At 38.6% G+C, this 12,553-nt stretch overlaps 1 protein-coding gene across 4 annotated transcripts in view; it reads left to right on the top strand.

Moving 5' to 3' along the window:
- Window positions 1-12,553, top strand: part of SPTA1 (spectrin alpha, erythrocytic 1) — a 64,277-nt gene that overhangs the window by 16,819 nt on the left and 34,905 nt on the right. For all 4 annotated transcript variants that reach the window (XM_068538280.1, XM_068538279.1, XM_068538278.1 and 1 more), the window contains exons 15-21: window positions 982-1,163; window positions 4,043-4,286; window positions 5,558-5,680; window positions 7,279-7,496; window positions 8,316-8,408; window positions 10,492-10,629; window positions 11,854-12,005. In XM_068538280.1, the coding sequence (XP_068394381.1) occupies window positions 982-1,163; window positions 4,043-4,286; window positions 5,558-5,680; window positions 7,279-7,496; window positions 8,316-8,408; window positions 10,492-10,629; window positions 11,854-12,005 (1,150 nt within the window). The remainder of the gene's footprint in view (window positions 1-981; window positions 1,164-4,042; window positions 4,287-5,557; window positions 5,681-7,278; window positions 7,497-8,315; window positions 8,409-10,491; window positions 10,630-11,853; window positions 12,006-12,553) is intronic.

Below are 12,553 nucleotides of genomic sequence, written 5' to 3'. Positions count from 1 at the left end.
ATATTGTTGGTGCCTCATATGATGTTCCCATGATATTTTATTCTTACGAATAGGGCTTAATGACTTGTTGCTTTTTTTTACCTATCTGAGCATGTTCAGGCTTTGTTGTAAGCTCCTAGAAAATTCCCATGTCTGCTTGAATAGCCTCTACTTAAATTTAACTTCACCTCTTATTTTGGAAAATTAATCAATTGTCATAATTAACACAAATAATGAAGTTTCTCTGTCAATCTCCCCCTTGTTATAAACATCATCTATAGACATGATTCTGCCCTGGTTATAGAAAAGATACATCATACTGATTTTGTCAGATGTCATCCTGATTTTTGGTTTAGGAAAAAAAAAATTCAACTTGATTGTAACAATAAGAAGTTGCTGCTACTCTACATCATAGTAATTGCTTCACAGAAATAATGCAAATAATTGCTCTAAGATCATAGAATAAAGAATTTAGCTGAGAACAATGTGGATAATCAAGATATTCTCTGGAAGAGAAAATTGTAGGGCATGGTTTGTGATGAAGGACAGGCACTAAGAGAGGGGCCTAGCAAAGTTCTGAGAAAGATATTTAGGAAAAGACACTTCAAAATTTCAAACTGAGCCAACCCCAAGTTTTATACTTCTCTCAGAAAATGCAGTGTTTGTGTTTGAATCCCTTTGAAAAGGAGGTCTCAATAGAGAGTAACAAGTGACATGAAAATACCCAAGATAGTTAAAATCTAACATAGCAGCACTATACCTCAACAAGAAAGGAAAAAATTGTTTATCTTTGCTTTGAGAACACTACTATCTTCAAAAACAAATACCACCTGAATTCTACAAATTTATGGTAAGTTCTCGTATAATCACATGGGAGACAGTTATACTTTTTCCCACTGGAGGGTCAAAATATTATATTGCTCCTTAAGTTGATGTAACATGTTTTAGCATGTAATGAGGATCAGTTATGACACCTGTCTTATACTTGCTCTCTTTTCCTAGGGACCCAGTTATATGAAGCTAACAAGCAACTGCAATTTGAAAATAATGCAGAAGACCTGAAGCACTGGCTGGAGGAGGTAGAATGGCAGGCTAAGTCTGAGGATTATGGGAAAGGTCTGGCTGATATACAGAATCTGCTCAGGAAACACAGCCTCCTGGAGTCTGCTATGGCTGCTCGTCAGGTTTGTTGCTAGCTCTTTGGCCAATTATAGGCCAAATCACCTGTATATGTTCTGAGCACACTGATCATAAGTAATTATTGTTTTAAAAAGAGAGAGAGAGAGCAGGAAACCAAAGGTAAAAATTCAAAACTTTTAGTTGGTCAACTATCTCTTTCCCATATCTCCTTTAATCCAGCCTTTCTCCTGTGTGCCTTGTGTCTTTTGTCAGAACCCCATGGTTGATAAAAGACTTTATTGAGTCTTCTAAATACAACATTGTACTCTCAATCCAAAAACCTGGGTTTTATATATAGCCTTATCACTTACTAGTTCTGTGAAATTTGGTGTATCTTTTCACCTTTTCACATCTCTGTATCCTCACTTGTAAAATAAAAGTTTTTATAAAATTGCCTCTTTCTATTTTGGCATCCTGCAATTCAAAGTTTGAAAATATTTTTAATCGTACCATTTTTTTTTTTCTTAAGAAAATTGAAACCCAGAGAAGTGAAGTATCTTCCCCAATGTCACAGAGAAAATTAACAGCAAGGCCAGGACTAAGAAGCAGATGTCTAGGCCCTTAGTTTCAGAGTTACCCACTGAAATCCCACCACACTGTTATTTTAAATAAATTTATCCAATGAGTTTCTAGAGTATAGATACTGCATGTGAGTTTCTGGAGAACTCAGTGGAAATCCACTTCCAGCTGACTCAATCTCTCATCCTAGGAATCCTAGCTTGTATTTAAAAGTTATTCTGCTGTTCCCTACAAAGTCCCACTGATTTGTCCTGCTAAAATACACTTTTATGATGTCTGCTCTTTGATTACTCTTAGTTAAAAGGAAAAGACAGAATAATCTACAGAAAATAGAAATAAACAAAACAAACCCAGTCACTTACATAGCTCTAGGTATGGTTTGATGGAGCTTGAAGTAAAAGGCTGGAGTTAGGAAAACCATATAAAGAGAGCTTTGAAATCTACATGGATGAAGAGAGTTTGCAACAGATTTTCAAAGAAGGAAAAAGAAAAGATTTGGTGAAAAGTAAATAAAAACATACAAAGAAGAGGAACAGCATATGTAAACATGTAATAAATGGGAATATTTGACCTTATTTTGGAAAGTTAGGACCCTATTTTGGAAAGTTTGGAACAGAATGTATAAACATGTAATAAGTAGGAGTATTTGACCCTATTTTGGAAAGTTTGACCCTATTTTGGAAATTCAATCACCAGGAATTTGTTCTCCTGTTATGGAACACAAGCTCTTGTGCCCAATGCACAGTGAGGCCCCACAAACCAAAATCTCAGAGTTTGGAGCAGAGAAAGGTTTATTGCAGGGCCATGCAAGAATAGATGGCTTTGATTTCAGATGGCCTCAGCCTGTAGCAGCTTGGAGCAGGGTTTCGGTTCCCGGAGAGGTATTGAGCTCGGACTGAGGCAGTGAGAGCACTGAATCCTAGCCACTAGACCACCAGGGACCAGGAGCTAAAACAGAGGGTATGGGAGGGATCTGTCCCGGGAAGGTCCCATAGGATTCTCCTTAGTTACACTCCTAGTTGGAGTAGTGGCTAAGATATCATGCTTGCAAAAAAAAATTTAGTTACGGACTATTAAAGCTGGAAAAGAGCATGAGTATTCTCTAGCCCAAAGTCCTTATTATATAGATGAGGAAACTATTATGAAAATAGGTGAAGAGCTGGATAAAATGGCAATTGACTACCAGCCAAGTCTATCTCTTTAGTCTGAAGCATCTTGCACTACATTAGCTTTCAAATAGTACAGTGGAACCATAATCATGATGACATTTATGATGTTTGAAAATCACTCTATTACACAATGATGTTTTTCAAAGTTAAAATGTCCTAAGAGATGAGAACAGTTGGCTAGTAGGAGATTTTAATTTTAACTCTTTGCGGAGCCTTTATTTCTTTATGGAGAAGTGAGTATACATTTAAAGAAGCTATTGATGATCAATGGTTTGTTCCAAATTAAGAAGAGATAGATCAAACCCTGTGTAGGTTGAGCACTGGACGGCAAAATAGAATAAGTAAAACCAATACCTGCTGCTCATCCATTTTTTGAAGAACTTCTCTTATCACCACCACCCCCATTCCAACATCAAAATGAAACAGCAGACAAACAAAAATCCTGTGTTCTGTGCTCCTGCTAGACAAGTTACTGTTGACCTCATTTATAAAGATGAAATGAATCTCTCGTATCTATTTTACCATATAGTAATACGATTAAAATTTTATTTCTGGGAAGATCCTTCAAATTTCTGCTTCTATTTTCCTCCTTTCTCAGATATGACCCGAATGGGGACCGTTATTTACTTAAATTCATACAATTAGTTAGTGGCCAAAGAAAGGCCTTTTAATTTCTCTTTCTGAGGTTCTGACATTTGTTTTTGTAACGTCACATTTCATCTCATAGGCATGGTTCCTGCTATGCAACAAACTTAAGCCTCAGAAATTTCCTTGTTATTTACAGTTCCAGATCATTTTAAAGGGTGAGAAAGAGGCTGGAAAGGGAACTGAGATAGAAAAAGCCTCCTGCTGTTTTCTTTGGGGCCTCAATTTATCACTACTCCCAAACAAGCAAGCATTTGTAGTTCTGGTTTCCCTGATTTCTTTGGCACACTCTATACATATTTTGTCCTTTCTAACACGTGGTTTCAGAACTACTTTCTTATAAATAGCCTTTAGCTTGAAGAATTGGTTCTTAGTGTAGCAAACTTTCCCACTCTATTTCACTGATTAGAAGTTTATACATGAGTACATATAGAGCTGATTCTCCTCATCACCACCCACCCCCCGTCCTGCCCTCCATGCCAGATGCCCAACTCTCATCCTTTTTTACTGAATGATGGGATTTTCTAACACCGATGCTATTTTTTCCTCAGGACCAGGTGGACACCCTCACAGACCTGGCAGCATATATTGAAGAAATAGGCCATCCCAATGCTGGGGACATACGGGCAACGCAGGAGTCCCTGGTGTCTCGGTTTGAAGACCTGAAAAAGCGACTGGCCAACCGGAAGAATAAGCTCGTTGACCTTCTCCTCCTGCACCAGATCTGCAGAGACACAGAGGATGAGGAGGCCTGGATCCAAGAGACTGAACCTTCTGCAGCTTCCACCTACCTTGGTTAGTACAGCCGTACAGCCCGAGCAGGCAGAGCCATAAGGAGAAGACCAAGGTCTGCAGATAGTTTGAGAGATCTGGGATACAGTAGCAAAGTTTGCCCTCAGGTCTTTCCCCTTAGACTCTTGAAAATTTTTCCTGCTTTCCAAAAAAAAAAAAAGATTTTTTAATAATTTATACTGAGAAGTTTACCTCCTAAAACCAGACGTGAAGAATGCCATGAATTTAAGGCCTCTGGGAAGAGCTAAAGTGACCAGCTTTTTGCTACTTGCTTTAAGTTAAGTTATAGCCAAGGTCCTTGGCTGAGCGGTCATGGTTAGCGTTTGAGGTCACAAGTGTTTTTGTTTATATTGTCAGTGACTCCCTTTTATAAGAGGAGCTATCACAAGGATATGTATGAGCTATTACAAGGATAAAAGGGGTGAAGCAGCAGATAAAGTACATAATTTCCTTTCCTTTGGAATCTATCAGTCCACCATTGTTAGTGTCAGGACACTTGCATTGAAATACAGAAAAAAAGTGCACATAAATATAATGCAAACTTAATACACATGTATTGGGTACATCTGTGAGAGGCTGGACCATATGACAACAGAGGGGCTTGTCTGGGAAAACATCCTAGAAGAGAAAAGATCTCTTTGAGGGAGAGACGGGCATAGAGGGTTTCTGGAGACATTTAGTGTGAAGTATATGGAAGAAAATTTTGGAGGAAAGAGAGTTGAAGTGTGGACGGGAGACAGGGAGGATGAAGTAGACAGCTGGAACAGGGGATTTTAGAAGCAGGAAATTAACGGTACATAGTATTTATTATGTGCTTGTTAGGGCACTTTTTGTAAGTTTTGTCTAATCTTTACAAAGAAAACTACAAAACGTTTTTTTTTAGTTTAGAGGACTTAATAACTTTCTGGCATCCATAGAAATAAACAAGTGGAAGATCCTGCTTTTTATACCACAGTATGTTGAAAGAAAATTGGTTGCATGAAATTATTGGAAGTTTGAGCTGAAGAGTTATGTGCCTTTCTACCTATCATCCAAAGAGAAGAGTGATTTATTCATTGTCTTTTGTAGAATAATGCATTTTCTTAGTACAAAGAGGCAAGGGGAAGAACAAAGCTGAGCAGAGCTAATTCAGACAAACAGCATAAATTTTAGGAAGCCCACTTAACGAACTTCAATGGGAAGAACTTGTAGGTCCCAGAGTTAAAAAGAAGTACAGTAGCTTCTTATTATTCTGTGCACTATAACAATGACCTTGAAATTATTTTTATCTCTAGGCAAGGACCTGATTTCCTCCAAGAATCTTCTGAACAGACACCAAGTCATCCAGGCTAATATTGCCAGCCATGAGCCACGCATCCAAGTGATAACAGAGAGGGGGAACAAAATGGTAGAGGAAGGTATGTATGATTCAGATTGAATTGACCTGTCATCACTGTGCCAAATTTATGAGAAGTTTTTTTTTTCAATTTTAGGGCTTCATTCCTTTATCTATGTTGATACTTTTACCTGTATAATTTTCCTTCTACATGAAGTTCCTCTAACATTTCCTGTAGTGAAGTCCTGCTAATAATAAATTATCTGGGCTTTTGTTTTGGTCTAAAAGACTTCCTTTTGCCTTCATTTTTGAAATACATTTTCACTGGATATAAAATTCTTGGCTGATATTGTCTTTCTTTGAGCATTTTAAAGATGCTGCTGCACTGTCTTCTGACTTGCCGAGTTTCTGGTGAGAAGTCTGCTCTCATTACTATCTTTGCTCCTTTGTATGTAATGTCTTTTTTTCCTCTGACTCTTTTATCACTGGTTTTCACCAATTTGCGCCAATTTGATTACAATATAACTTGGTGTAGTGGTCTTTGTTTCTTTAGCTTTGCAATCGTTGAGCTTCTTGGATCTGCTTTCTTATGGTTCTTCCAGGGAAGTTTTTATTCTGGAACTAATTTAGAGACTAGTCCACTACTAAGGTGTAACCCTTCCGAGGATATTACTTCATGTATTATAATATCTTTTCACTTTGGTAGGAGCTAATTTTAATTATTCACAACTCTATGTGACCTTAGGAGTTTTTTGGCCTATTGCTTTCCAGTCTTCTTTGCCTTACCCTTGAAGAGTTTCCTGACACATGTGTGCAAAGGAGTAATCAGTCACATACTTCACGGGACCTCTCTGTGTATCCCCAAAACTCCATCCCCAGTACAGCACCCTTCTCAGTACTCTGCTCCACAAGCTCTAGCTGTCTTGTCTTCCCCCAACTCTGATCTCTGTCTCCTCAGCATGGTGTGATTGCTAGTTCTATTTGGGCTAGTCCTCCCAGCACTGCAGTCTACAAACTGCCCCAGGCATAAACTGTGGCAATCATAAGGCATAGCTCATTTCTTTCCCTTCTCTCAGGAGTCACACTCCTCTGCCTATCTTCTGAAAATCATTGTATCTTACACTCTGTCTTGTTTTGTAGTTGTTTAGGATGGGAGAACAATTCCTGTAGTAATAAATCTTTTATGGGCAAAAATGAAAATCTGCTTGTTGATTTTTGCCAACACTTCACTGTATCTTCTTGGTTTATCTGTGGAGGTGTTCACCAAATTCTAAAAAAAACATACTTAACACAATCCTAAGAATGAATTTTAATTCACTGATACTAAAAAAAAAAAAAAAGAAATGAAAATCTGTTGAATTTTCTGCTTAAGCTAGAGAATACACGTTTTTGGAACTCTGAGCAGTACCCACATATAGGTATTTTGTTTTCAGTCTGTATATCAGAGATTGTACCACCCAATTCACCACCACACATATACCCTATCCCCCATTAGCATCTATTGATGCTTAATCTCACTTATGACATCCCAGTTCCCAGGAACTTAGGTGAAATGTCACATTGACTACATGCAACATCATTCTCATGGCTCCCTCTCTCTCTCCCAGGTCACCAAAAGGATTAAAGTATAATGGACATTAATGAGGGTAAAACTCTCCTTTTCTATAACTTACTCCATAGGACACTTTGCTGCAGAAGATGTGGCCTCTAGGGTGAAGAGTTTGAATGAGAATATGGAATCTCTCCAGGCTCGAGCTGCTAGACGGCAGAATGATCTTGAAGCCAATGTCCAGTTCCAGCAATACCTAGCTGACCTGCATGAAGCAGAAGCATGGATTAGAGAGAGGGAACCTATAGTAGACAACACTAACTATGGGGCTGATGAAGAAGCAGCTGGGGTAAGGTGGGCACAGGGAAGGATATTGTCTAGTACTCACCAAATTAGTACCAAATTAGTACCTGATTAGATTGTGTGACAACTACAGGTTTTCTCAGATTTTTTGGAGTTTCCAGAGTGATAACTTTTGGCCTTCATCTGCTGCGATAACCTGAGTTAACAGAAATCCCAAAAGATACACTATGTTTTCCTTACCCCACAGAGATCCATATTTCTTACAGATTATCTAAGCCCAAAAAGGCATGACCAGACATCTATGCCTGCCTTGGTCCCATCCTAAATTTCCCAGACTGAGCTTGGGATTTCACAAACCAACTATAGTTTTAACATATACTTAATTACTTTATTGTAATAAAGTCAGGCAGACACATTGGGGCAAGAAGAACTTCAAAGGTCATAATTACCCTTTATACCCATTTCTTTGTTTTGCTCATTGTCCTATGGTCAGCCAGTATAGTATTTCACAAACCCTATGCACTAGAAATACTTGACATGGGCATCTAAACTTATGCCAATATTTAATCCTACAAAGCAATGTTTTCAGCAGTATCCTTTTTCAGCTGTGATGTGCATTGAGAAAACACTTGCAATTTGACTTTATTTTGATTAAAGCGAATATATTGATATTGTTGTTCATTTAACTCTTATTTTCTTGATACTTGCAAATTTAGAGTTAAAAAATTTATTATAGGTGGAGAGTGTCTCATACCAGGAATTAGGACAATAAGTATAACACAAAACAATAGTTGAAACCCTCCCCAGTGATGCTTAGTGTTCTTCCTGTATTTGCTTCTGATGACCTTCCCATCAACAAATTCAGGCTCTTCTAAAGAAGCACGAGGCTTTTCTGGTGGATCTGAAGGCTTTTGGAAACAGTATGCAAGCTCTTCGGGATCAGGCAGAAGCCTGTCAGGTAAGAAGGACTTAGGTATGACAAGAATCACATTCTCCACCACAGAGTAAAAGGAATTAATTAGGAGATTCTCTTTGTTACCAGTTTTTACTTTACATAGTCCAGGAAGCAAATGTAATAGAAAATAGTCCTGTGATCTTTTTTTTTTTTTTTTTTTTTTTTTAATATGTGGGAGGTTCTTGGTATTTTGATTATTATTTATTTATTTATTTATTATTTATGGCTGTGTTGGGTCTTCGTTTCTGTGCGAGGGCTTTCTCCAGTTGCGCCAAGCAGGGGCCACTCTTCATCGCGGTGCGTGGGCCTCTCACTATCGTGGCCTCTCTTGTTGCGGAGCACAGGCTCCAGACGCGCAGGCTCAGTAGTTGTGGCTCACGGGCCCAATCGCTCCGCGGCATGTGGGATCTTCCCAGACCGGGGCTCGAACCTGCGTCCCCTGTATCGGCAGGCAGATTCTCCACCACTGCGCCACCAGGGAAGCCCAGTCCTGTGATCTTTAGGCAGGCACTGTAGCATCTTTGTAGCATCTACAGAGATTTAGTTTATAAGAATTTCTCAGTAAGTATTATCACTTACTCACTGGTATATTATTTTTTTGCTTTCCTTTTTCATTTTATATTTTCATTCTCCTTCTTTTCTTACTTCTTTTATTTGCATCTCTCCTCTTATATTCCCTCCTGATTTATTTCCTCCCTTTCTTAGTTTTTTTTTTTTTTTTTATATACTGACACTTATTAAATGTCTACCATGTGCAAGCATGAATAAAAAATAATCCTGACTTGAAGGAAAATTACAGTCTATTAGGTCATAAATTTTAACAAATAATTGCATATAATAGATATATGAACAGGAAAAAGAATCTCAAAGAAAGGAGTCTTTCATTCTCTTGAAATAAGAGTGCTGGAAGATAGGAAAATCTTCATAGCTGAGGCAAGCCAGTTTACTTTTTTTAAGGGTAGTTTACTATGCACATAATGAGAAAAAGGGCTCTTCTAGTGAATAAGCTATGAGAGCAAATGCACTGAAGCACAAAATAATCACGTGTATTTGAGAAATGGGAAATGCAAAGGATTGAGAATGTGAGAATGGCTAGACTGCAAGGTGAAAATAAATGTCCTGAAGAGTGATGGGAGCTGGAATCAACTAAATGATACGGGTATCTCATAGTATAGTGGAAGCAACAGAGGTACACTTCTGACATTCAAGGAATTCTGTCTTATGAGGGGCTCTGAATCCATACACTGGGAGTAGAAAAGACATAGACTCACTATGTCAAGTCAGTATATATTTAGAGAGCTTTGGTGCTGTGCTTTCCTCAAGCTCTGCACAGTGGGTGCCTACACAAAAACAGATGGATTTATGAATTGTAAGTTATGAGGAAACAGTACTTGAAGGATACAAAATCAGAGGGATATGTAAGAGGAAGTACATCTTCAGCTCCAATCTGAAGAAAGTGTGGGCTGTTGCTTATGAAGGGGGATTATATTTTGTTCATTCTCTCAGAGATATGATATTTGGGAAAAATGAAAATCAAAGAAGACTATACCTTGGAGGACAGGTTAAGAAGGAGAGAGAGACAAGATATTTGATCTCAGTTTATGTTCTCAATTTTTAAAATTCTGTGGCCTTTCCTGTGCTGTAGATCACTCATCTCTAAAAAACAAAGTCCACGGTTGCTTGACAAAATGCTTTAAAGACCCAGGGAATGGAGAAGGTGATGAGAGATAGTGGGTCTTTCACTTTCTCAAACAATTTTCTGGAACACGGATGCATACAATCCTTTATTGTCTGCTTAAGAACTGGTGGTTTAGAGCATTTAATATGTTTTTGAAAACTTACATTCTTACTTGCTCACTCTGTGTTCATATTTCCCAGCCCGCCTGTCCCCTGAGAATTGTTAGGATGGAACGATATCTCTGAAGATGGCATATTGCAGTAGCTCTGTTACTGGCAGCCATGTAAGAGATTTCAGCCAGGGGATCCCCTCTCCTGTAAGGTGCAGGGATGGCCCACCATGGGTAGCCTGTACAGGGAAATCTTTCCTATGGGTGACTGGCTTGTTCTGCTTACTGTTTTTGTTCAGCAACAACAGGCTGCACCAGTGGAGGAAGCTGCTCGAGAAGAGAGGGTTGTGGCCTTATATGACTTCCAGGCCCGCAGCCCCCGAGAAGTCACCATGAAGAAAGATGATATCTTAACACTGCTCAGTTCCATCAACAAGGTGACTTTCCCTTCTACCTTTCTCCCCATCAACAGGGTGGCTCTTGCAGTCGACTCTCCCAACCCTGTCAGATACCCATATTTTAACCAGTCAATATTTTTCTATTTCTCTCTCTCTTAAATAACCATAATTTATTGAGCAGTATCTTTCCTCCAGATGCTGTGTAGGATCCTGTACATATCTTTTGAGATTATAATACCAATTTTACAGTTAACAAAGTGAGGACTCAAAGAGCTTAAGTAACTAGCCCAAAGACATGTAAGCCATGAGTGACAATTCTGTAATATATTTACAGGATTAAACTGTCTCTTTCTTCTCATCTTTCCTTGCTCCTCTTCTGACCCATTGTTCCTAGTAATGGAACAAAAATGGCTGGGGTTAAGAGGAGCCTGGTCAAGGAGAAGTCTTTTGTCAACTTAGATTTTCTTTAGCCCTTATGACTGTGAGAATACTGACAAAGTATTGTCTAGGATTTTAAATATATTTCTCATAAGAGCACGAGAAATATTTTTATATTCTAATGCTTCATTAATCTCCAAAAATGATTGAGAAGAAAAAAAGAGAGCTTGGGATTTGTTACTCTGAGGGCAAGTAATTTTTTTAGAGAAGCAAGATTTTTATTATCAAATAAGCTGTGTTCCAGTCCTCTTTTCTCTTTACTCAGTCTTCTTCATTTCACCACATTATTCTCTGAGGATGTTAACTCCAGAGCAGTTAGTATAGCAACCCTCCTGTGGAGATCAAGGTCATACTTAAGCATAAAGCATTCGCATAGGTGAATTTCAGGGCAACACACAATATTTAGGGGCTCTGGGAGAGGGATGGTGAGAAGTTATTATACAATATTGTCATACACAGGTGTTTCACCCACGAAAAGCCCAGTTCAATTCTGGCCCTATGGGTTTTTTGTGAATTCCTAGTGGACAAAATGCCCCATCATGAAGAGAATGGCTGTCAGTTTTTGAAAACCTCATCACAGTTAAGGATCTAACATCAAATATCAGATTCCTTGACTTCAGAGGCTTATCTCTGCAATTCCTGCAACTTCTGATGTATCGTCTTTGTAATATATAAAAATTATATGCTACCCATAAGCAATGGTTTGCTTCATCTGGCCATCAGCCTGTCCCTTTGCCTAGAGACTTAGTTATGAGGGTTAAAACTTCTCCTATATGTGGCTTTTCCAAGAACTAAGAAAGAAGTGGGGATTTTCTCTCCCTTAAGGACTGGTGGAAAGTGGAAACTGATGATCACCAAGGCTTTGTGCCAGCTGTCTACGTCAGGAAACTTGCCCGTGATGAGTTTCCTATGCTCCCACAACGGAGGCGAGAAGAGCCAGGCAACATCACCCAGCGTCAGGAACAGATTGAGAACCAGTAAGTTCTGAAAGCTGGAGAACAGAACAGTCTTTGGCCAAACATTTCAGATTGGTCAAAAACACGTCTTATGATTCTATATCTGTTAGATTAAGGATGCTTTGCAAATTCACAGATTTTAAGAGCTGAAAGTAAACTTAGGGTATTCAAACCCTTTACTTTTTAAATGAGGAAAGGGAACCCCAGAACCATTAAGTCAAGTGCCAGAGGTCAGACACATATTAGGGTCACGTATTCTGACTCCCTGCCTGGCACTCTTTCACTCTTTCAAGGTTATCAAAAGGTCTTCTGACTTCCGCGTGAACTTTACTATGCCAGGCTACTTCATATCCAGTTGTCAATAGGAATGTGAGATTTTCACTTCTATAGAATGAGGAAGGCGTATTGCCAGTCATACTGTTGGAACATTGACATTTTTATTGTTTTTAAATGAAACACTTTTGTCTTTCTGTTCTCAATGCTATTTTCCTTCCATCTTTATTCCCTCTTCTCTTTACTGTTTTCTTTTGATTTTTTACTCCCTCTCATTTTTGTCCCTTTCATTCTCT

This window comes from Eschrichtius robustus, chromosome 3 (assembly GCF_028021215.1).
Source record: "Eschrichtius robustus isolate mEscRob2 chromosome 3, mEscRob2.pri, whole genome shotgun sequence".
NCBI lineage: Eukaryota > Metazoa > Chordata > Mammalia > Artiodactyla > Eschrichtiidae > Eschrichtius > Eschrichtius robustus.
The sequence above is the reverse complement of the archived record's forward strand: the minus strand, read 5'-3'. Positions and strand labels throughout refer to the sequence as shown.